General features: G+C 48.2%; 1 protein-coding gene across 1 annotated transcript; it reads left to right on the plus strand.

Moving 5' to 3' along the window:
* Positions 1–2,399: 2,399 nt before the first annotated feature.
* On the plus strand, positions 2,400–7,496 carry DNAJB1 (DnaJ heat shock protein family (Hsp40) member B1). The gene is made up of 3 exons (XM_069603955.1): positions 2,400–3,015; positions 5,440–6,023; positions 6,572–7,496. Exons 1-3 carry the CDS (start codon positions 2,805–2,807, stop codon positions 6,800–6,802), a joined length of 1,026 nt encoding a protein of 341 aa, XP_069460056.1. The 5' UTR covers positions 2,400–2,804; the 3' UTR covers positions 6,803–7,496.
* The last annotated feature ends 18,095 nt before the right edge of the window (positions 7,497–25,591 follow it).

Here is a 25,591-nt window from a genome sequence, read left to right on the forward strand (position 1 = left end):
CACCCTGCTTCACAGCGACCAGTCCTTCACCCATTCGTAGCACAGATGTCTGACGTCCATCCTTGAATGGAGACACACTTGATTCATTTAAAAAATCGAAACAACCGTTGTTAAAATATATGTGGTGTTTTATTTTGTATCTTATTTTCATGACACAAAAATACAAGACTTTAAAGATTATACAGGTCAGGTTGCAGCACAGCGAGAGAAAATCCCCTGTACGGACCGCTGTCACTCGGGAACGTTTCTCTTATGGCACGAACGGCACAGGCGGGTATCACTCTTCGAACGCGGTGTCCAAGCCTCCCGTGGAGCCACCATGTAAAGGAACGATAGGCCACCAGCCTGTACCACCTGCGAAAAGGAATGAAACAAACTGTTTTTAAATGACCAAGATAAGTTTAATAAACGTTTGTTGTCAATGACAATTCTTGTAACTAATGGCATTCTGCACAGACAAATGCTATCTAGACAATGCACACTATTAAACGACTTTCATGCGTTACTATGATATGAATATATAATTTTGGATATAGTAGAAGAACATGAAATAGGAGTGGCATGACAAGCAGAGTGTACTTACTCGTTACTCGGATTACGAGGACGAACAGTTGCGCGAAGTTCGTGCATAAGCACCATCATTATTCTCAACACGGCCCGTGTGAGGCAGGCTGCCCTGAAGTCTGGCAGCTCGGTGATGCATTGTGGTCGTGGCTCGCCTTCCGAAATGTAGGCCAGTCATCCCGAGTTTTCTCGGCAGCAGCAGTTCTCCTCCTCGGTTGGCATTAGCTTGCACCGATTGCATGTGCACCAGGTGGAGACGCTGTCCATGCGACTAGGCCCAGGACCTTCATCTGTTGATTCGTCCTGCCAACTGCCGTCCGAATCCCCATCGTTTTTGCGTGCTTCCCTTTCCAGTAGTTCCTCCTCGGTATACTCGGGCTCGTACATGTAGGGCATTATTGTAGCCATTGTGTGGTAAACAAAGTAAAATAATTTACCGAGATGGTACAGGTGTTCACAAGGGCTACAAGCGGCGAAGGAAGCTGACCAGAGCACAGAAACGAGTCACAAAATACTCTAAGTAAGACAGAGAGAGGAATGGAATCGAAAATCTGCTGCTGTGTGTTGTGAAACGGTCTGTTTATACTTATTGAGGAAAGAGGTGTCCTGCCATTTCCATGGCGACACGTCATTAGCTGAAGCGCAGCGAATGTTGACACAAGACGTGCTTTGGCGTTGGGAAATGGGCAGTACGAGTCTGCTGATGACAGGCTCAGGGGCGGGGGAATTGATTTAGTGCCGCAGAAGCAGGTCAGCCAGGGCGATGCGGCAAGTGATAGTATTATCACAAAATGGCGGCTCCCTGGTGGCTGTTTTCGCGTGCGTTTAATGGATGAAAACTCGGGTAAGGTCCATAGGAAAGATTTCTAAAATCGAGCCACTTAGGCTTCAAAAAACATGGCCGACCCGTAGTGACAATAAAAAATGTTACTGGACCATGCCTTTAAGTCACTGCCAAGCAGCAAAGAAAGAGGAAGTAAAGTAGAAGGGCGGTGTGATTCATGGACAAGGACTATTCTGATCTGTTGAAGTTAACATTTTGGCAGTTTGAGGACCAATAAGAACAGAACTACCAAAGACTCTAAAACAATGGTTATTGTAGTTTATTGAGTTTTGTTTTCATGTTTTATTGGTTTCACCTTTGCTGCTGAAGTAGTAAAATGGAAAGAGAAGCATATACCAAGTCTCGACATACAATTGTGAGAATACAGCAATGGTCTTTCGCTCCTTGAAACACCTGTGTATAGGTGCATTATAAATTCCATATCATATCAATATTTGCATATCATTGACTACCGGTCTCTTATGCTCCCGAGAGATCAAAATAAAAATGAAAGCATGCACGTAATCCCTGCAATTGCAGAGATGGGCTAACGAAACAGAGCATGCTATGTTCTTCTGCTGAATAAAGCAGATTGATTTTATTTTGTAACGAACAAAAGCCGATGTACTAAATGTTTCTATTGTATATTCTCTGTTTTCTGTTGGCCACCAGTTTATTGGATTTAAATACCTCCCAGATTTTTCAAGGACAACTTTAGTGTCAAGTCCGGTCTTTGGCAACAACAAAACAAACGGTCGGTCGACTATTTAATGTAAATATTGACGCCGCCAAAGCATTTTCATGCAAGTGGGCGCGACCTATAGCACATCTGTAGTCCGTCAGAGGTAAGTGCAACGTCAAGGCAGCATCATATCCTGCGGGTTATGGTTGGACATCGTAGTCGCCGTACGCCAATTGGGTAGCGGAGTCTTGCCTGTTTTCAACATGGCCGCTGTTGTGACACTAGCCACGCCTACCACGTGCATCTACCGTTTGGAACGCACGCCCGGGGACTTCTGTTTTGTCCCCTCCCCCTCCTGACACCGCCCTTCTGCTTCTTATTGGCGGGTTATAGAAAAGGGGGCGTGCTCGAGGCCGCTACGTATGTCGGTGGGAAAGCAGCCAGCGGAATCTGCTGGAAGCTTCACGGGGCATCTGGAAGCTTCGGCGCTAGCCGTATAAATGGCCACGGCGGCATAGAGGGAGGGCAGAAGCGCGCAGAGCGAGCCAAGCGAAGAACAGACGGTTTATACAGTCCGACTAGCCGGTAGCTTTTCTGACAGGGGGAAAAGCATCGACAGGGCCGTTACATTTGTCACCCGAGTATTTCGGAGAGTCCGACAGTGCGGTAGTTCGAGACACAGTCGTATAATTGTAAGGCGCATCCGGCCTCAGCATTAGAGGGCGCACCCTCGACATGGGGAAGGACTACTACAAGATCCTGGGCCTGGCCCACGGCGCCTCGGAGGAGGACATCAAAAAGGCCTATCGCAAGCAGGCGCTGCGCTACCACCCTGACAAGAACAAGGACCCCGGGGCCGAGGAAAAGTTCAAGGAAATCGCCGAGGCCTACGACGTGCTCAGCGACCCCAAGAAGCGGGAGATCTTCGACAAGTACGGGGAGGAAGGTAAGGCAAGGAGGGGGGACCTGAAAGAGACGCGAGGGCATTGGGGGGCGGGGGGGGTTATTCGGCCACAGCGACGAAAACTGGGGTTACAGAAGCGCGTCGGTTATCTGACTGCGGTTTTTTTTCTGGAGTTACAAGGTTAAAAGCCCAGACACCTAAGGACGGGGGCACTCGTTGTGGAACCCCCGAGTTGTACAGTGCCCTTGTTCTGGAAAGGGGGGGTGGCCGGTTTCTAAACCGTAGTTTTTAATTAGTCGGGGGTGCAGTCAAGGCTCGGGCAGACCCCAATATGCTCCCGGCAAGTGCATGGTCAAGTTGGGACTAGTTTACCCACTGGTGCCATAGCAACGCCTTCATGGCTGGTCTTTTTCAGCGTGTGTTCGGGGTTCAGAAAGACCTTTCGCGTGAGGGTCCGTCTCCCTGTGGGGATGGTTGCTGTGATGATACTTGCTTTGGGCATTGTGATGGGGCCCGGAAGTCCCCGGCAGGCCTGCTTGCTTGCGATGTGCAGCCCCCACCTGCCCTCCTCGGCTGTGTAGCGCGAGCTGCTGGAAGCTTCTAGCAAGTTCCAGCAGCCGGTGATTGATGGCAGGCGATTATGCAATGGCAGGCGCGGCGCGCCCGTGCACCCTGCCAGCCTTGAATTGCGCATTGTGTTCCCAGGTGTCGCCCTTCCGTTCAAACTGCCCAAGGCGGTGTAATGGTCGCCGGGATTATCGTGCAGGGTGCGTCAACCAAGGGCGAACACGATCTAAATAAGCGTGTATATGTATTCCCCTCCCCTTCCAATCGAAAAGCTACTGAAACTGGCGTCGCCAATTTAGACTGGCTCCCTGTCTACTGAATTGAGTCCTTAAAAACCAGCAAATATCCTCTGACCCGGGTACAAGGTGACAGATCCCTTTAGCAGGGATGAAATACTTCAACAAGTAAACCTTCCATAAAGCCCCCGCCATCTCTTCACCGAGATTATATCTCCACTCTTGTCCTCGGCAGGCTTGACTCCCGTTGCAGCCTTTTCCAGGCAGTTCCTCCTCCAGTTCATTTATCCCCTGACACGCACATACCTTTTTAGTACCCGATAACTACCAACCCCTGTAAGTAACAACGGGTTCCTATCGTGGGTGTCCATTTACAATATGAGATTCGTAATGTTACACTGATTTCACAAAGTTGGACTCTTGGAACTTCAGCTATTTAAAGACCCAACGACCCCTTCCGTGAGCTCGCCCTGCTCTAGTTGCGGCTAACCTTTGCACGGGGGCGTGATTCCATAGCAATCCTGCCGCTTGTACATGTCTATCACTTCCCCCTACCTCTCCTCCTCCTTGCCGTGATCAATGGCTGCCCTCTTATCTGCCGGCTCCATCTCATGAAACTGCACATATCCCCTCTCAAGCTATGCTTCCACTGGTAGGCTGCCCGCAAGAATCGGTCCTATACACCACCCCCCTAAGTGAACTCCTCTCCTTTTAGCTTTCCATTATCCAATGCCAGCGCCCTTGGAAGTTCTGTGACAGTGGCCACTTGCCTCCGCAGACAGGTTGATCCTAGGCTCACCAGTTTAGTAGCCCACAGGGCTCCTCGGCAAGATATAAACTAGCTCCCGGTGCACCCATCTCTCTACTCGTTCCTCACCATATAAACACTCTTGGCTTTCAATGCAAGATTGCTCCCTCTTCAAGATCCTGGTTCTTGTCTCTAAATCTGCGTACAGCATGTAGGGACTCCAGTAGTACTACTTCCGCGGGACAGCCCACGCCTTGCTTGCGAGGTCCTGGCCATACAGTGCATATGGTTTGCACGCGCTTTACTGTTTGGGTGAGTTGTGGCAACTGGAATCCGCACATGTCCTCCTCGGCGTGTATTGTGCTTAAGTTTCATGCTTGATACACTTTCATACACTTGTCAAATGTGCTAATTCTTGTGTTCCACTCTTTGGTTTCATGCAAAGTAGAGAGGCGCTCGGATTTTTTCCCCCTTATCCCATTTTCTCAAGGGATGGATTTACAGAATAAACACTGACTTGTTTTTATGCAGTCTACCTGCAACATGACCACCAGTAAACGTAATCCGCGACCCCAAAAATACATGTGTGCAGGCTCTCTGGATATATTGTTTGGGTCTTAAACCAAGCATTTTAGGCTACCATATCCCTCCAAAGCCACTAAAGAACCTTATTTGTGTTTTTTTTGGCACCTGTTAGCGTAATTTACGTTAGTCCTGGTTCAGTGCTTCATTCTCATCCATGCCCTCTGATTAATGATACGATACAATGCACGTATTTTACCCGATTTGGTGCACATATCGGATATGCCGTATGCAATATGTGAATACAGCTTACTGGAGTGTATTATAACAGCCGGTATTTGCGTTAACCTATATGCATATTTTAAAATTAAACACCGTTTTTGTCTTTTACAGGTCTTAAGGGCGGTGGAGGCGGCGGCGGTCCTGGTGGACCCAACGGTCCCTCTTTCAGCTACACTTTCCATGGAGACCCCCATGCCATGTTTTCAGAGTTTTTTGGTGGCCGCAACCCCTTTGACACCTTCTTCAGTGCACGCAATGGAGATGAGGAAATGGACGTTGAGGACCCATTTGCTAGCTTTGGAATGGGTGGCATGGGTGGATTTGGTAACATGGGCTTTCCGCGCGCCCGACCAGGACGTGAACACCACATTAGTAAGAAACAAGACCCTCCTGTGGTGCGAGAGCTGAAGGTCTCCTTAGAGGAGATTTACACTGGCTGCACCAAGAAAATGAAGATTTCGCATAAACGCCTGAATCCAGATGGCAGGTCAGCACGGTCTGAGGACAAGATTCTGACCATAGAAGTAAAGAAGGGTTGGAAAGAAGGAACGAAAATAACTTTTCCTAAAGAAGGAGATGAGACGCCAACCAACATTCCCTCTGACATAGTGTTTGTCCTCAAGGACAAGCCACACCCAGTCTTCAAAAGAGATGGCTCGGACATTATCTACCCTGCAAAGATCAGCCTGCGAGAGGTGAGAAACCCAGGGGGTGGGAAATAAACGTTTGATAAAATATTCCAAATGGAGCAAACCATGAGCTCAAGAGGGAAGGTCGTTCATTCTACACCTCCTACATAGAATAATGGTTAAATATAAATACGTCAACTTTAGGGGGCCTTGTAAGGGGGGAAGCAAAGAGGCATCAGGTCATACCTGACGCCTAACCCAAACCATGCTTTTCTTGTAAATGCTTGACTGCCCATAGATCATGCCGCCGTTTCCTCCCACACATCCCGATTTGTTGAGGACCAATTAGCATGTTAGACTCCTCCTCCCCCCCCCCCCAGGTCTCAGTGACGTTATTGTACTTGTACATTTTGGGGGAAGCTTTTCTTTGTGCGGCCTTTGTAGGAGTTAAATTCAGATAAAGGTAATGGCAGCAATACGGGTCTTATACCTAAGACAGCAAACTTAATTACTTGGCTGTGAAAAGTATTTGCTCCATGTCTATGAAGATCCTGTGAGGGCTCTTTGATGCAATAACCCCCCCTTTTTATAATGCAAAATTCTTTCTCCCACAGGCGCTCTGTGGATGTACTGTGAATGCACCAACCCTGGACAACCGGAATATCCCAACCACATTCAAGGATGTCATTAAACCTGGGATGAAGCGAAGAATCCCAGGAGAAGGACTCCCATTACCGAAAGCACCTGAACAGCGTGGTGACCTAATTTTGGAGTTTGAGGTGAAATTCCCGGACAGAATTCCTCAGTCTTCAAAAGAAGTGCTGGAGAGGATACTACCAGCATAGCCAGAAGTGGCGAGAGACTATAAGCCGGTCTATCGGCTCTGGTTTATGGACCATATCTGGCAGGAGAAGTGGGCAAAGCATGACTCTCCTACAGACAAGTGTATACAATGAGTTGTAATATGCTTAAGCACTCTATTCCTGTTTTTAAATGTTTATTGCACAAGGCTTGACCAAAGTTGCTCATGGTAGAAGCGTTTGATCACCTTGGGTTGAAGTCAGGGTATTTTTATTCAAGTCTGAGGCGTGGGCAACATGTTCACTGTGTACTTGGTGGTATCTGCACACCGTTTGGCAGGAGATTAATATTTGGAATGCCTGAGTTGTGCAATGAAGCTACCATCCCAAGACTGTATGAAGTTAGCGATAGCAAGCTGGCGATCATCTGTTTTGAGAATGCACTTTGCACTTGTCTTTGTGCCAACAATAGCCATCAGATGGAAATGGAGAGGTTTTAGCTTTCCTTCATTCGCATGGTCTAATTTTTGGGGAGAGGGGAGAGGGTATGTAAAGTTGGCATTTTTTTTTATCCTTTCATCTCTGGGTAAATGTCCGTTTTCAGATGAAAGGGCCACTGCTTCTGTTAAAGGAGCTTCCTGGAAATTCTGGACAATGTGTGCGTGTATCTGTCTGTACACCTAGCCCTTTGTAAAGTAATAAGAGTTCAGACTGATTAAATATATTTGTTTTTTTTAAATACCGGCCATGTCTGTCTCAAGTATATTTTGTAGCATTGTGCACACCTACTTTGTAATGCAGGACATTGCTACGTTCTCTGCCTTAGGGTGACTTTAAGTGATAAGGGCATGCAACTTGCAGTTGTTGCAATGGGGGGGGGGGTGGGGTGAGTGGCCTTATTCCACATCAGCTCGGCTATGGCTACGTGCTCAGTTGGGGTGGCTCCTAATAATTTAGGAGACAGCATTGCTTAAGGACTAGATTTCTGGGGCCTTCTTACGCAGCACTAGAAAGTTAAACTGTTTGCCAGTTGGTTTTATTTTCAAATTTGTTTATTGGCATTTGTCATCGTACTAGTACATTTTATCAAGCTGACCGTGCTGTCAGTGCTAGGATTATCAGTATTGCATAATAAACAATAACGTTTTTACTTTTAAGAAGAGAAAAAAACAGCTAACTTAACAACGTTCAACTATCTCCAAGTCTTTGCACTCCCACAGAGAACTCTCCCAAGTGTTTTATTCCTCTTCATTCAAGTAAAAAGATAGTATAATTTAACCAAGTGAAAAGCAAAAAACTTATTGCTCTCTGCGTGCATTTTTTCTTTCAAATAACTATAAAACCGTTTTAAAATAAACGCATACATAATGTTTTGTCAGAACGCCACAAAACCAATTACAAAGTTTAGTAAGCTCCATATCGGAATGCCAAGTGGTTGTCAGTGTTGAATGTGGAGGGGCAGAGAGTTCCAGATGGTCGGAGCTTGGATGGAGGAGGATCTGCCCAGTTTGGTGGAGTGTCCTGGAGGAATTCTGGGCCAGTGTTGTGGATGGCACGGTGAGTGATGCACATGTCTTTAAAGGTAGTCAGTCAGCCCATGAGAGCCAGTTGAGGACTCTTGATGTAGGGCTGATGTGTTCTCTAGGCGGGGTGCAATGCGCAGGTGTGTGGATGCTTTGAAGTTTCCTTAGTTGCAATGTTGGTGCATCTAGATAAAGGCAGTTTGCATAGTCTTCTAAGTGGGAGAGATAATGGCAGAATCAGTGGAGATAAGTTAGGTAAGGGAAGATAGGCCTATGGATGCATAGGTGGAAGAAGTAGGTTCTGGATATGGAATTGGATGTGTTGGGGGAGCAATAAATCCACGTCCAATGTGCATCCACGGTTTTTCACAGGGTTGCCGGTGGGTGACTTGGAGTAATACAACTGGAATAGGCTGCCTCACACTTTAATGAAATTAGCAATAGTTTTAAATGCATGTAAAAAGGTTGTTCAATTTTAGGGTGCATGGGAGAAAAAAATGACGGGCAGTCTCGTCACCGTCACACCTATATTACTGGCAACTATGAGTCAGAAGTTTCAAGAAATTTTGTAGTGAGGTTATCTGTCGGTGGGTATAGTTCTGATAAGGATCAAGTCAATGTTTCTTATATTTTAACAACAACAGTGCTTTGCGGATTTTATTTATTCATAGGTGTATAAAACCATACACGTAACTCAACACGTTTAGGGAAAACATCCCTTCATCAGGAGCAAATAATCTTTCAATTCAAACAACTTCAAAACCATCTACAAGGTAAACAAACTTTATCTGTGAGCTGTACAACACACTCAATATATTTGACCATTTGTGATAAGAGAGGTAATTGCTTAGAAATGAACCTGTATGGCAGTGTTCAAAGGACTGATGTAGATCGGTTGCGTCAGTTCCACTTTTGTTCAAACTGTTGTAAAGAGTTATTTTATTTATTGGGTAAAGAAAGTACAAAAAAAAGGTTGTCTCACTATGGTGAAAATAGAGCCAATTAAAAGCATAGAAGTAGTAGATGCCTCGTTGTAGAGCCATATTTCTTATACAAATGTCTACATTTGATGTAATGGCTGTTGCATTCTATATCCATCTATGGATCAATGATTGGACATTATCTGAAAGTGTTGAATCAATGAGAAAGATGGGGTGGGTAAATTACGGTCCTGTGCATGCGCGCTCTGCACACTTAACATTAGTAATGGAATTGGACTGCGTTGCAAATGTCAATGCAAGGCACCACTACTGCCTGATGAAAGTGGTGTTCAGTAAGGTGGAGTGACATGCAAACGTGCTCTTCATGAATTCAGTGAACAACTGGTAATCCAGCATACATAAATATTTAGTTTAGTGCAAGTACAAAAAGTATATTGAAGTATCGTGGAGTCCGCTGACATGTTTCTTCGACAAAGTCGTTCTGATGGTTGACATCAAAATCAAAAGATGCAATATTAAACAAATATAACAAAAGTGTAATCTGATACAAAATGTAAGGTTGAAGGTCCCATACCCAGATGGAGTAAAATGTAGGCACGTGGGGGCAGGCCAGAAGCAAACAGAAAAATGGAAAACCTAGTATCTTTTGATGATCTGGTTGTAAGCAACATTAACAAATGCTGTGTGCTTGAACAGAGATACAAGGTGGCACCTTCTAGAATTAAGGTATCGCACATAATTTATTAATTGGTGACAATGAAATACGGTGCATTAGAAATCAAGATTATTGCCCTAATGTAAGTGCCTACTGTATACATATTGTAGTCAGTTACTGTTCTCACCTATTCTCTTGCAGGTATTTTAGTAATAATGCCGCCAAGAGGCTGTTGGTCCTGGTTGAAAACAGCTGCTGCAAATCAAATAAAATATAGTACTTCAAAAACCTTTGCTATATCTGAGTAGTAAGATGCCCCTGAGCTATCACAAAGTCAAATTGAAAAAAAGACTTGCCCTTTGATGTGTTGGTATTATTCCTGTGATAGATATGTTGTCCCCCAAATGGACAAGTTTAAAATGTAATGCCTGTTGAATGTTCAGATTCTGTTCCCGTAGAATGTTTTTTGGGTTTTTATGATCGCAGATCTGTATGCCTTGGTTAGTCCTAAGGCAACATTTTTTTTTTTAGTTTTGTTTTGAGCAGTAGGGTTGGTTCTGCAGGTCCGTTTCAGGCGGTGCTTTAATACTTTTAGAGATTTGAGGTCCGTAGTGCACCACCTGGGCGTGGGGCCTGGTCTCAGGGTGTTCTGTTTTGTTGGAGTGAGGGGAGTTGGGCCCCTGTAGAGCCAGCATCCCTCGTTGGAGGTGGAATCCTGCATCTCCATAATACATCATGCTAGAGTTTCTTGCATACCAGTAGTCCAAAACCATTTTGCATTTCAAGCAGTTGATTTGTCTGTTGTTCCATTTGTGGTGTGGAGGAATTAATAAAAAGGATTACTTCCTCAACCACCACACCAATAGTAATCCCTAATCCTCTGGAGGACTAGGGATTGTCTTTTTTTGTTTGTTTGATCAAACGGTGAACAAAACGAAGCTTCTTCCAGCTCCTAGCTTCCTTTTACTCAGTTCAAGGAAGTTCCTCAGAAGTATCCAAATTACCTTTCCTGAATTAAAAACCAAATATCCATGGGACTCCCTACCCCAAGTTCAAGGCAACCCATTTCCAAAGAGTTCCCTTCCCCCATGTTCAAGGCAATACTGTTCTAAAGAAAAGGGTCTTCCGTCCCCAAGCAGACAGTATCACAATTCATCAGTGATCGGGGCTCCCTTCACCAAGACTGCAACTCGCCAACTTATTAGTTGCAACCTTTCAGTGTTCAGCGGGTGGCTCAAAAGTGCAGAGAGAAGGGACTGTAGAGTTGCAGGCACAGACTCTTCAGTGCTGGGGAGGTCGGAGGGCAAGGGCAACTGGTCAAGCAGGAGTTTGGGCCTGAGTTCAGAGGGTGACCAGTGCGCCAACCAGTCTGGTGCATCGGCAAGGGAAGGGAGACAGCTGAAGCAAAAAAAGGAAGGTATTGAGTTGCTTACAGAACCAGAGATGTTTCTGCTCACATTTGTGGGAGGCTGTTCCAGAGGAAGGACCTAGCTGAGGAGAAAGATGTGCTCCCAGCTCTGCTTGGAGAAGTGTCTGACACTCGGAGTTTGAGGTGGATGGGCGGAGAGCTTGAGAAGGAAGTTGTTTAGGAAGAGCAAATTGGAGGTAGAGCGGTCCGAGGCCCCAGAAAGCCTTGTGAAGAAGGTCTTGAACTCGATCCTTGCAGCCACAAGGAGCCAGTGAAGAGATTTCAGAGCTGGGGAGGACACGTATCTCCGTTCTGGATACGTTTTAAAGGGCGAAGAGTAGAGGCAAGAAGATTTAGAAAAAGGCTGTTGCAATAGACCAGCGTGAACTTCTGGATGAAAGTGAGAAAAGGAAGACCCCTGAGGAGGTGCAGCTCATAGTTTGACTTCTTAGAGACGTCAGATGTGAGGAGAGGGTGGAGTTGAAGATGACACCAAGATTCTTAACCTCAAGAGGAAAGGGCAGGAAGAGGTGTCAGAGTGGACGAACAGAGGAAAGGAGGGAGCAGGTGTTCGAATGAGGAAGATCTCGGTCTTACTGGCATTAAGGCAGAGATCATTGGTGGCACACCATTCCCGAATTACGGCAAGACAGTGGTATAAGTGAAGAAGCAGAGGTGGCTCGGGGGATCCTGAAAGAGAGGTGTCATCTGCATAACATTGAAAATGGGAGCAGAAAGTAGTAATGCGGTGGGCAAGAGGTGCCAGGTAGTGGCTAGAGAGAGGTTACACCCCTGGTGAACACAACAAGTAGGGAGGGAGAGATAGAAAAAAGACCCCAGTTAGACCTGAGAGGGTTGGTGAGAAAGGAGGTCATCCAGGCCAGGTCCTGATCAGTAATACCAAGGTTGTCGCTGTGACGATTAAGAAGGACGGCATGATTGACTGTCAAAAGCAGAGGATAGATTGAGGAAAATTAGGACAGAAGAGAGAGCACTTCTTCACGGGTGTTCAGGAGAGCAGCTGCTGTGTTTCTGGCAGCTCTGAAGCCAGGTTGGTGGTCATGGAGGCAACAGATTCAGCATGTAGATTAAGATGGGAGATGGCCAGCTTTTCTAAGAGTTTGCCTAGGCTGTAGAAGGGGATGCACAAGAGTGCTTAAGGGGGAGGGGAAAGTTCCAGTGGCAAAGGAGTGATCACAGAAATTGGATCAAACTTATTTAACAGGAGAAATTGGGAGAGATGTGCCCAGAGTTGTAGAAGAAGAGAGGGTGGAAAGAATGTCCTGAGGTTTAGCATTGAAATGAGAGAACAAAGCTGTTTGGAGCCTCAGAGATAGAGACTGCAGCAGGATTGGCCAGCTCCTTGCAGATTTTTAAATGTTTGGCTGAGTTGGATGCCGCAGAGATTCAGGCTTGGATGTAGGCTCTCTTCTAAGAGAGGACAGGCAGAGTCTGTACTGCTGCTTTTGTGCAGGCGGCAGGCCAGTTTGTCAGGGGGTGTGCCCATTGCCCTCCACTTCCCCTCTGCCACCCAACACTTGCATTTAAGGGTGGCGAGGCCGGAATTGTACAAAGAGTTGCACTTGGATTTGGGCTTCAAGCAAAGCCTAATAACTGGGGCAAGAACATCTAGAGTGTTAAAGATAGATGAAGGTTGGAGGGTTAGAGAGGACTGTGTCAGGATGTGAGTCAGCTAAAGGTGCAGGAGGAGGCGAGGGAGTGGCGGTGAAAGCCTCAAGTGACACACGCTTCATGTGTCGGATGACTGAGAAGGTGGGTGCTGGCGTTGGCTTGACCTGCGGGGAAGATAGAGGTGGGAAGAAAGGAGAAGGTGATTCCTCCAAGAGGGAGAAGTGGTGAGAGGGTTGGAGAAGGAGAGATCTGAGGAGATCAACATCCAGAGTGCGCCCTGCAGAGTGAGGCAGGCCAGAGGAAAGAATAGGGGGAATCGCAGAGGTTGCGAAAGAGTCCAGAAGGAGGACTGGTAGCATCCAGGTGGATGTTAAAGTCTCAGAGGAGAAGAAGTAAAGGCGAGGAGGAGAGGTCGGCCTACTCTGAAAGAGGGTGAGGTGGCCACAGTGAGAGAGAGGCCAGGAGAACTCCTCCCACCTAGGATGGTTTGGGGAGGATTTTTGTAGCCATCTGGAAGGAGTGTGTCAACTTGTGTCCGAGCAGGCCGTGAACAGAGTAATGGTCAGCGAGTAGGAGACTGCAAATGTCAGGAGTGTTTGACAGTTGAACGAGAGTTGAGAATAGCGATGTGGAGCAGGTTGCCACATTTGAAGGACTTCCGGGGAAGAGGCCAGAGGTACACCCTGTGGAAGTGTTGAAGGAAGGAAGAGAAGGCAGGGTAGTCAGAGAGGGAGAAGAGGGTGGTGGTGGTGGAGGGAGTAGGCAAACCGGGGGCCAGAGAAGCAACGGGGGGGGGGAATGCTGAAGAGGTGGCAGAGGAAGGAGGCTACAGAGGGGCAGGGAGAGATAGCAGGGTATTTAAATCTCTCATTGGTTTATTTCAATGTTGTGGGTTCCCTGGTCCACCCGCCACAGGTTGCGCAACCAGGAACCTTAGGCTCTTTAGCCCACCCAGGTTCTTCTGTATTTGCTCCTGTGTACAGATATACACTCCCTTGGTTTCTCCTTGTTGGCATCTTGGCTTAGTGGTTTGGCTTCTACTGGTTAGCCTTTTAGCTTTGCAACAATTTCACATATCTTCTGCCAGTCTTTGGCCTTGTCGCACTGTATACATGCTATCTTCAACTGTCCCTCGCCAAATACTCTGCCCTGCTAGACTTGGTGGCAAGTCTCTCCTTGGCTGATGCCTCCCTTTGGAACAGCCTCACTGGCCCTCTCAGACTCAACCCGGACCTCATGTTCTCGAAACTGCTCAAAACACTGCACTTCTGATCCCCTTTCTCTTCCTTGCTAATCACCCCACTGCAGCTGAGACTGTTGACCTGGTCTTTAAGAACTTAACAAGATACCAGACCCTTCTACCCAGTCGATAAAGCACCTCACCTGCACTGCCCCTGCTTGGCGGCTCTGCTTCCCACATTGGGAGTTGCCTGCACAAGTTATTAATCTGAGCCCTCCTCCTCGGCTCCCCATGGCACATTCCTCCCGGGCCTGTTTGTATTTTTCCACTTCCCTGCATCCTCACCCACTAGTGAGGCAAAAAACCTGGGGGTCATTTTGACTCTACGTTTCCTCCTCTCTTCGCATCTTGGACATGTCCAAAAAGTCCCAGTACCTTCTTCACCCCCCTCAGGGGTATTCTACCTTTTCTTACCTTCCCCCAGTGGCTCACTGTCTCCAGAGCCCTGGGTCTCTCAAGACTGGACTACTGCAACAGTCTTTCTCAATCTTCCTACCGCTACTCTTCAATTGATCCAGAACAGAACGGCGAGACTTGTGACCTGTGACTTCAGGTTTATTTCACTTTGTATATTTCATTTGATACACTCTGCATTTGTTTCACTTCACATACAGTGCCTAGGAGCGCCCCGGCTTCGAGTGATATTCCCTTTCACTCGAGGGTCTTGGGGTTCCTCTTGGCAGCTGCGTCGCTCTCTTTAGCCTGCTGGTTTGCTTGAAAGCAAACCCTGCTTGCTCCCCCATCTGCTTAGCCGCACTCACCAGCAGCTCTGCTTCTCTTCCGCAGAAGCTGGCAGCAATTCTCCTCTGCTTGCAGCTCCAGCTATGGCCTCCTCACCATGGAGGCTCCCGAGCCCGTGGAATTCCAATGGCTCCACTTGCTCCGGGCTCCAAAGATCTGGGATCTTCTAACCGCGTCCTGGCTTCTCTGCCAGTCCCTCCATAGCTACCTTGAGACAAACAAGATCCCCTGCTGGCCTCTCCCACACAGGTCTTCCTGCTTTGCCCCCTGCTGCTCTTCCTCTTTTCTTATACACCTGCAGGCCCTTGACAGGTTGCAGGTGCGAGTTCTTAATTGTATTTGACTGACTATATGTAGAGGGACATGCCTGACCATCCTCCTCGTCCCAGTACTAGAGTGGTGAAATTAATACTCCTAGTCGCCTTGTCCCAGTACTGTCCTAAGTAAATTGTGAGGGGAGATGTTTTACAATAGCCCATAAAGGCCAGGTGAGGTTTATGTTGGTTCTCTGTCGGAAAAGGGGATACCGTGTTTCGCCTGCCACCTGCTTAAGCCTTCTCTTCTTCACCCTCTTCCTGTTGTTCTTATACTGATAAGATCTTCGGATGGTTTCTTAGTGGGACAGGGGTAACCATACCCCATAACTGCATCTGGGATTGAGGGTTCCACCTGAAATGAGGGTGCAGGGTCTCTCCTAAGGATGTGTCATTCCCCAATTCCCAAGGACCCTCTACCCAGGTGATCCTCCCTCACTTCTCCTCTCCCAGGATCCAAAATCAATGGCCTTTCCCTGGCCACCTAAGAGGACCCAAGGGGAGTAAATGTGAGGACGCCCTTGGGTTTCTCACATAGCCCATCTTGCTCCGAAGACCTGTAAATTACATGCATCACTGGGGTAATCTAGCCAAGATTACCAACCACCATCTACCAACTAAAAGTATCACTGTGCGTAAAGCCAAATATAAACTTGTTAAGCAATAAAAATAATCTTTGTAGCTCTATTTGTCCCAACCTGAATGCAAATCCACTTTTGTGTTCAACTTCCACTAATACCTCATGGATATAAACTCATCTTTTAAAAAAGTAGCATTATTTGAGTCTCACTTGCTTTCTGTGGATATTCTTTTTTCACCCTACCAAATCTGGTGTTTAGGGCATCCAACTTCAGTTTTCTCCATGACATTTCTTTCATGCACAGAATAAAGTACCAAGAGATGATTGTCATGGTGATTTTAACATTGGGATGGATGACCTAACAGCCGCAGTCTCCTCTGACTTTTGGGAGATATAAATAGTCGTGATCTAAGGACATTCGTGTTGTGCCCATCCCATCAGCAGGGACACTGCCTTGACCCTGTTATAGTTGGTGGCTCTGGAGTGACCTGATTGATACATTGGCATTTATTACAAAAACACATCATCATCTACATGAACCTAATTCCTGGTCCCAAACTGCAGACGGCTTTGGAATCAATAGATCCAACTCTAGATTGAATGAATTTTTTTTCCACAGGGAGTTACAATTATGGACTCTTCTCTGTTCATAATATGCACCTGTGGTTCTACGAAAGTTAAAGAAAGCAAATCCCACACTTGGTATTCCATAACACTGACATTAAGAAAGAAATACTGCAAGACAGAAAGGATCTAGAGGAAATATAAAACCCCAGATACGTCTACCGATCCTAAAAAGGCATTGAAGGAATATATGGTAGCAATCTTTAATGACAAATCAGAATATGCATACTAAAATCCATTGCCTTATAATAGAATCTTTCTGTTATTTCCAAACTTTGTTATTATTACAAATGGATGGGTGGGACTTAGGTCACGTGACACGCATCTCGTTGCTGTCTGCCTTAAGCTGACCGGGTGTTTTAAGTAGCTGTCTGGAAGGTGCGAAAACTGGTGGTGGCTGGGGCAACTGATTGGCAGGGAATTGGACACATGACCAGCAGCCTCTTCAATGCCTTGTAATCAGTCGCCTTGACGGCTCTGCCAGCCCCTTCATGGCTTCCCTCTGTATTAAGTGTTGCAAAAGAAGACACTCTTATTGAAAACAATGGGCCTCATTACAAGTTTGGCAGTAGCCTTGCTGGTAAAACCGTCAGGCTGCCGCCAAACTTGTGTGAACATTTCCAGCGCCTGTGAATGGGATATTACCCGGTCATTACGTCCCTGCCAGGCCCGGTAATTGCCCATTTGTGGGCACCAGAATGAAATGTTTCCCATTTGAGCCCATAGGACTCGCTGGGAATGGGGAAGTCGGATGCACCGGCACCATTCAGAATAGTGCCAGTGCATCTGACATGCTCTGCTTGCAGGTGCTGGTAACGCCCGCCAGGTGAGACCTGGTGGGTGGGAAGGCACCTGCGAGCAGAACTCGTAGTTTGCCGGTCTGGTAACAACGGTAGCAGCAAGCTTACTGGTACCGTTGTTACCGGACCGCCAAGCCTATAATGAGGCCCAATGTGTCAAACATGCATAGTACAAGTTTTATTTTAACAAACAAAATACCATGAATAAATGTGAATTCTCCAGCATGGGGTCTGGCATGGATTCACATGCTCCTAAATATTCCCCGCCGTCAGGCTGGGAATCCTCGGTAAAGAAAAAATCAGTTTCAGTTTCGTTTTTGAACTGTCTTTCTACTAGTAACGAATCACTGGTCTCTGGGTCATATTGCCCCCAGCCAATTACTGCCCTCTACCTAAGCCCCTCCTCTGGCAGCCATCTTCAGATTTTTACCGCACGTTTAAGTGTTGGGAGTCCTTGTGCTATAGCTCTCGAGCTTTTACTGCGTTTTGCGATTTATCAAAAAGTTTACTCTCATTTTTTCAGTCAATCTGGCCTCAAGCTCCACTGATTCTACTTCCGATCAACAGGGACCCGTTTTGGAATTTTCTACGCCCCTCAAGGGCGAGTTTTCGTTGAGTTTCGCTTCTTGGAGGATTCCAGAAGATCCTTGAGGTCTACCCCGCGTGGACATGGCCTAGGACAAAGGAAACACGACACCCGGATCCAAGCTTTTCAGGAGCTGCCCTGGATGCGGATTACAAAATGTCTTCAAGGAAGATGAGCACTCTTGGTGCCTCTACTGCCTGCACAACGACAAATCGCACGTGGAGAAGGACTGTGCGTTTTGTAAGCATATTTCCAAATGGACAATGAAGGATCGTCGTAATCGACTCACCAACTGGCTGGAGGGGAAGAGCCCAGAAGAGGTGAGAAGAAGGAGAAGTCTGAGCGGTCTTCTAAGACCTTTGAGGGTGCTCCGGCGATGGGGACCCAACAGAAGGCAAAGCACGCGAGTCCGGGAGCGCCGATGGGTCGGGCGTTTTGGCTGTTAGGCAGGGCGCGATGTCACCAACGCCATCAGCCACAAGCCAACGCTCTGGCTTGGGGAAAAGGAAGTTGGAGAACCCGGGTAAGCTTCGGGAGAAGTCCCGGTCATCCTGATGGTGGCAGCTGAGGTGAAGACCCCCCAAGGTGAAGGCCTCAGGCGCGCCCAAAGTCACGAAGGCCCTGAATCACCCGGCTAAGGCCTCGATCGAGGGAGTCGTGGCAGCCCTGGCGAAGCCTGCAGAGGCTATCCCACTGGAGACCACCTCCGGGCCTAGAATTTCCCTGCCACTGCGGAGGAAATCCTCTTTTCAGCCTATCGATAAGACCCCTTTAAAACCCGTGGGGGGGGGGGGCACTATAGCCATTACGGACACAGATACCACCTCTGAAGATGAGCTGGCTGGCGTCACAAAGATCCTGGACAAGAAGTTTGAGGAGGTCCGGTCCCATGGGAGGGATCCCGACCAGGTGGACGAAGAAAACGATGGTGGCGCTGACGAGGAGCCGCAGACCGTGGAGGAGACAGAGGATCCTACTCCCCAACCATCGCTCTCGTCACAACCAGTGCCTGTGCCACAAGACAACTCAGGAGCGATCTTAATGGCTATTCGGGCTTTGTGTACGGAGATATGGACAAGGTTGCCCTTACCCCCAGCAGACGATCCAGCGGAGCCTGGACCGTCGCGAAGCCCACCAAGCAAGCAGAGGCAAATCCATCCCTCTCCTCCTTTACAGCCTTCACAGCCTTATCAGCCTTCCCATTCACGGAGGGATGAGACGGGAACGGAAACTGCGACAACGTGGCTGGACGATGATGGTAGTGACAACGGAATGGACCTCCCATCACCACCCGCTTGCCTCCCTGCCCCTGACGAAATATGCTCCTTCCACGCCATGAACGCCAGGGCATCTGAGCTCTTCCAGCTCTGCCCCGAAGAACAGAAGAAGGAAGGTTTCCTCTACCAACGGCGGGAGGCCAAGAGGAAGACTGTCCTCGTTACTGGATGACATCTGGGACGAGGGGCTGGTGCTCCTGAAGAACTCGTCCATGGCTCCTGCTAGGAGGGACCGGTATGAGAAGAAGTACCGGGTCCTGGACTCCGCCCCTATGTGTCTCAGGGCACAGCCGTCCCCATATTTGGTGGTCTCCGCGGCGGCCAAGAAGAAAGCGGCGGGGGCCACGGCGTCAACTTCAACGTCCCCACCGGACGGCGAGGGGAAGAAGCTGGATGCCATGGGACGACGGGTCATCTCGTCGGCGACGACGCCGATCAAAGCGACCAACGCCCTCGCGATCATGGCACGCTATGACAGGGAGCTGTGGTTCAAGATCGCTCCCCTGCTAGACTTCCTCCCGGACGACAAGAGGGCTGAGGCCCTGGAGATCAGAAGAAGGAAGGTTTCCTCCACCAACGGCGGGAGGCCAAGAGGAAGACTGTCCTTGTTACTGGATGACATCTAGGACGAGGGGCTGGCGCTCCTGAAGAACTCGTCCACGGCTCCTGCTAGGAGGGACCGGTATGAGAAGAAGTACCGGGTCCCGGACTCTGCCCCTATGTGTCTCAGGGCACAGCCGTCCCCATATTTGGTGGTCTCCGCGGCGGCCAAGAAGAAAGCGGCGGGGGCCACGGCGTCAACTTCAACGTCACCACCGGACGGCGAGGGGAAGAAGCTGGATGCCATGGGACGACGGGTCATCTCGTCGGCGACGACGCCGATCAAAGCGACCAACGCCCTCGCGATCATGGCACGCTATGACAGGGAGCTGTGGTTCAAGATCGCTCCCCTGCTAGACTTCCTCCCGGACGACAAGAGGGCTGAGGCCCTGGAGATCCTACAGGAAGGCGAGGTGACTTCTGACCACAGCATCACGGTGGCCACGGACATCGATGGGCAACACCGTTTGCCTTCGCTGGCGCGGTTGTCTCAAGGCCACTGACTTCCGTCAGGACGTGCAGACAGGGCACTGGACATGCCCTTCGACGGGAACAACCTGTTCGGCAAGACAGTGGACAAGTCACTGCAGGCCATCAAGGCGGACACTGAGACGACCCGGGCCTTGGGTGTTCTTCAACAGCGACGGCCGTCCTTTCGGAGCTCTGGAGGCAAACAAGGTGCCTCCAAAGGATTCGGCGGCGGTTCCTCGTACCGCCAAGGAGCCCGCTCCTCGTTGCAGGAGGCCTACAGAGAACGCGGCAAGCTAGGAGGATCCCGTCGTCACCAAGGAGGGCGCAGCGAAACAAGACTGAACCGGCCGTGGCGTCGGGCCCCCACCGAAGCACCCCGGTAGGAGGCCGGCTGGTGAAATTCATCTGTCACGTCCCTCGGGGCTCCCGGTATTTCCAATGTCCCTCCCCAAACCTCCAGTCCTCATACCTCCACTCCTCCCCATCCACTTGCCCGGATCCGGGACCCACGTGTGCTCTCCTCGAACTCCCATGTTCCAGGACGGGTGTGTCAACAGCCCGCCCATCCCCGAAGGTGCCTGCTCCATTGGCGCATTCCGTTGCGACTGCGAGATTGGCCTCGCTTCCTGCTTCCGCATCACATGACCAACGCCTCCCGCTCACGTGTTACTAAAACACGATCACGTGATACAGGCGCGGGTCACGGGACCGGAAGGCACTCGTAGCGCCACTATTTAAACACTCGCATCATAGTGTTCAGTGCTTCACAGCTGTTTCTCTTGGACACTGTCTGGCGCTACGTTCGTTTTGGTTTGGATCGTGTGGAAACTGACCTCGGATTGCTTCACAGACTGTTTTGGATTACCCTGATTACTGGCTCTTGGATTTAGGAACGCTTGTTACGGCTCACGGACTGATTTTGGACTTCCATTCTTGCTACATACCTTGCTACTACGTTTCCTGGATTTCTTGTTTGGATTCCAACTGCAAGTGGGCCCGGCACACTTGGACCTCCACCTATCCTCCTGAGCTTACTATCCAATACTGGTAGCGAGACACTGGTGGGTTCCGGAACCCCTCCATAGGTTCAACTGAATCGCTGCTGTCATTCATTGGTAAGACCGATCCATTCTTTGTTGTTTGGTTTGTGGATGTTGTTTTGGCTTGATACTTAACCAGTGCTTTTTTTGCACTAGTCCAGGGGTTCCCAGAAGTCCGCGGCTCCGGAAGAACATCTTCCACATGTGGCCTCAAAGGTTGTACAGAGAGTGGTTTGAACTATCTCTGTGCGGCACTTGTGGACAGAGGTATCTTCTGCCTACACGACAGTCAAGACACAACATCATCAGCGTGTGGGAGTCCATCTCCACTGACAGGTGTGTGCTAGATCCCCTGGCCCGCGGGCACACCCTGGAATTCCGAAAGAGGCATCCCCGCATTCCACCCATGGCCAGAAAGGAAAACCACGTCCCACAACTGCTTCTGGAAGTACGAGCGATGTTAAGGAAAGGAGCCATAGAACTCGTCCCAAAGAGGCTCTGGGGCTCCGGAGTGTACTTGCGATACTTCCTCATCCGAAAGAAGACCGGCGGGTGGCAACCCATACTGGACCTTCGTTGTCTAAACAAGTACATCAAGTTCCAGAAGTTCTGGATGGTCCCCCTCCAGCACGTGCTGGGACAGCTGGAGGAAGGCGACTTCCTATCGTCACTGGACCTGGAGGATGCCTACTTCCACATCCCCATCCTAAAGGGACATCGAAATGTTCCTGCGATTTGTATGCTCCTATTCCACTGAACACTGCCATAGGAATACCGCTGTACAAGAACAAGTTGAAACCTCACAATGGCAGCCAACATTGATTTTAATGTATTATTGGTTTTTATACAATTTGCAGTGCTTTGTCCTGAGGAAGATGATGTCTCTTTTTGACTAGATTCAACCAATCGTCGAATCTACCTACAGTAGGATATTTTGGTGGCATGTCAAACAGCTCCCCCCACCCAAAATCTGTAGTTGACACACAGCACCTTTTGATTACAATAAAATTATGTCTTGCACTAGTTCCGCACTTTATTAGATACCCCAGAGGATCATACTAAACCCTATGTGAACCATTGATCACATGGAGATAGCTCTTTTCCTCCCACACAACACAGTGGTATATATTGAATAGTCTGTCTGTACATCTAGAAATTGAGAGAGAATATAAATGTGCTTCTTCTTGTCTAGAATTATGTTTTTCTGTCCGTGCAATACAATATTAGAACGTTTTTATACAATACTTGATGTTTGAATGAATTATGGAATTAACATTTGAGATTTCAGTAGCTTTTAAAAATCAACCACTGACAGACTTTGAGAGGCTCCAAAGGGTATGGAATTTTGTGTCATTGCAATGGGCAAAGTACAGGATCCAAGGAGATCGGGAGATTTTCAAACGAGACTGGGGAAATGTGCTGACATATCTACAAAGCGACTACATGTTACAATGGTGCCCACACAAACTGAGCTTTATGGATAAACTGTGAAGTGGGTAAGAATGTACAAGAGCAATTGCATTTTATTAAGGAACTCTCTGGCGGGAGAGGGGTTAGTAATAGAAACTGTGTGGAACCTTCAGTAAAGAAACAAATGGGGGTGATATTCAACCATTATTGGAACTCTGCAATGATATCCTGTACAACTTGTATTGACTGTGTGGTGGATTTGATCGATAGATGTATAGATTTGAATGATCCGTATATCATTCTATGTGGAGATTTAAACATCGAATGTTTAGATGGAAAGGGTAACCCAGTGATGTTTCTGAATGTAACTGCTACTTCCTTGCAAGAAAGGGAAGCATTATGGCTTCGAGAATTTGAGCAAAACACAAGGGGGTTATTTAACACGAAACAACAACAGTAATAATGTATAGATGGCAGACTTCTACTGGTGAATTGGAAAATAGTAGACCAGGTCATAGAAACCAATATATATTAATTTTGCACTATTGCCAGCCATGCTGTTATACAGAGGGTCATATATCTGTGCTTCTGGCACTTGGTGTACGTTTTGTGCTCTGGGTTCCATAGGCCACATCCATACCTTTACGTCCATGTTATCAGCCCCTTCAAATATCCCTTTCATCCGCAACGTCGCCCCATTCAAAAATGGTTGGAGAACTGGGAAATCCCACCAGATATGAAACCAGTCCCCTCTAGCCTTGCATCCTCTCTGGCAATCAGGTAAAACTGCCAGATACATTGTGAAGGCATGCCCCTAAACGCTCACACCAGAAAAAATACAACCCAGTAGGGAAAAAGGCCCAATATGCGCTTGCAAGTGGAACAAGTATTTATTTCTACAAAAATAGGTGCATCATCAACGAACTCTGCTGCCTCAGAACGTTCTGCCAGAAAGAACAAGCAGAATCTTTTAAGGAGACACAGCGTCATAGGTGATCTCATTGTATATAGTGAAAACCTGTGTGGCTGGTTGGTGCACCCCTATACATGGTCGGCCCTCTCTACACGGGTGTTAGGGAGAATTCTCTGTTTAGGCTGAATTTCCCTCCCTAGTGAGTCCCCCAGCAGCTTTGCTGGATTTCTGGGGTTTAATTTTTTCTCCTGCCAAGAGTGAGACTCTTTTACCCTCACTCTTGGACATGTTGAACTGTGTTATCTTGGACAAACCTTGTGTTGAATGGGCTATGGGGTCTTTTACTCCATAGGGCCTCATGTATTTTTGTGATGTGGGTTACACAGCACCCTCTGTGCCGTGACCCAGGGGTGTCCTAGGGACTCCCCAACATAGACTCCATACCCTGGGACTGACTACTGTCTCCCAGGGCATGTAAAGTCACCAAAAGACTTTGCTAGTCTTGGATCCTGAACAGAACCAGTACAAACCATCATATTGTGGACGTACTGGCTGGGGCAATTCGATTGCCCCAGGGTCTGTTAGTCGAGGGGGCACGTCTCCGTCCCCCCTGATCGAGTTTTGGCTGGTGGCAGTGGAAACTACGTTTTATATTCGACCGCGAATATTTTCCTATGGGATTTCCCATTGTTTTAGGCTAACACATTTAATTATTTATTTACGGTAGCCTTAAACATACCGCCGGTTTATATATTTATTTTTATAACTCCGGTTGGGACTTTTTGCCAAAACTTGATGCTAAAATGGCGTTGGTGTTCGCCTCTGTAACTCTGACCCAAAGTGGAGCCCTTTGTTCCACTTTTGGCGGGCTTCTCCACAGAAGCCCTCCAAAGTGGTGCCACTCTGTCTGGGGTACTTAGGAGGGGTGGAGGGGGATTTAGGCACCCTTTACTGAGTTACCTTGGTAACTCAAGTCGCACTCCGTCCTGATTGGCCCAAGTGGTGAGCCGGTCGGCTCACCACTTAGCATGTTTGAGTGACAGCTAGGCTGGGTGAATGGGGGTTTGCTGCATAAAAGCAGGGCTTTGGGGACTGGAACTTCAGAAGTCGCCACAGGACCAAGAATCCGACGAGGGAAGAGCTGAGCCGACCTGCTTCGACGACACCACCCGGTGGAGCCCTGCTGAACCGTCTCACCACTTTTCCCGACGACCGAGGAGAACTCTTAACGGAGTGGCTCCTTCCCTTGACTGGTGGGGACAACCAGTTTTCGCCTTCTTTTCGCTTCTCGAGGTATCTCGTGGCCGCCTTGCCAGTGCCAAGCACCCCGGCAACCGGAACCCCACCACTTTTACCCCAAACCACGAAAGTCGGTACAACCCTTCAACCGGAGGACTCCGCGGCTGGTTTCTTCCCGGGCAGTGCAACGACCTTCTTCTTCTGCTCTTCAGCGAGAACTTCTTCTCCCCTGACCGACGTCGAGCCTTGCTGCCACTGCCTGGAACAACTGCCACCGCTGGAGGATCCTTTCCACTTAAGGTACCGTGTTCCGCCTGGCTTCCCTTGCCACCGACTGTACGGGGTAGATTTAGCCCCCGGCTTTCGAACCTGGGAGTGCCTGGGACACCCTGGCTAAACTTTCTAAGCCACTCTAAACTCTTTCTAACTCTTTGCAAGACTTTGAATCCTTAACAACAGTGTGATCTTGGGCACATTTTCGCTCCGGCTACTCTAAGAGTGGGCCCTGCCTAGTGACTTTTGCTCACCTGTGACTTTGTGCTTCTGTGAGTCTATTGCAAGTGTTCTGGACCTTAGAGTGGTGTGTTTAACCCATTCCTGTTTCTTTTTACCCCTTTCTTGAACCTACTAGAGTGTCATCTAACGTTAAGCGCTCACCTCTGTTTTAATTATGTGGTGTTAACTTAGAGTTGTCTAGATAGGAGTAAGGGTTGGAACTGCTTTCATTATAACTGTGTTTGAAGTGTTTTTACTATATTTTGCTAGAGTGTTTTTAACTTATGTGTATTTTAAATAAATAACTATATACTTTTGAAACCAAGCTCTGGTCAGTGTTTGCTT

This window comes from Ambystoma mexicanum, chromosome 3q (genome assembly GCF_040938575.1).
Source record: "Ambystoma mexicanum isolate Mex_15411 chromosome 3q, UKY_AmexF1_1, whole genome shotgun sequence".
Lineage (NCBI taxonomy): Eukaryota > Metazoa > Chordata > Amphibia > Caudata > Ambystomatidae > Ambystoma > Ambystoma mexicanum.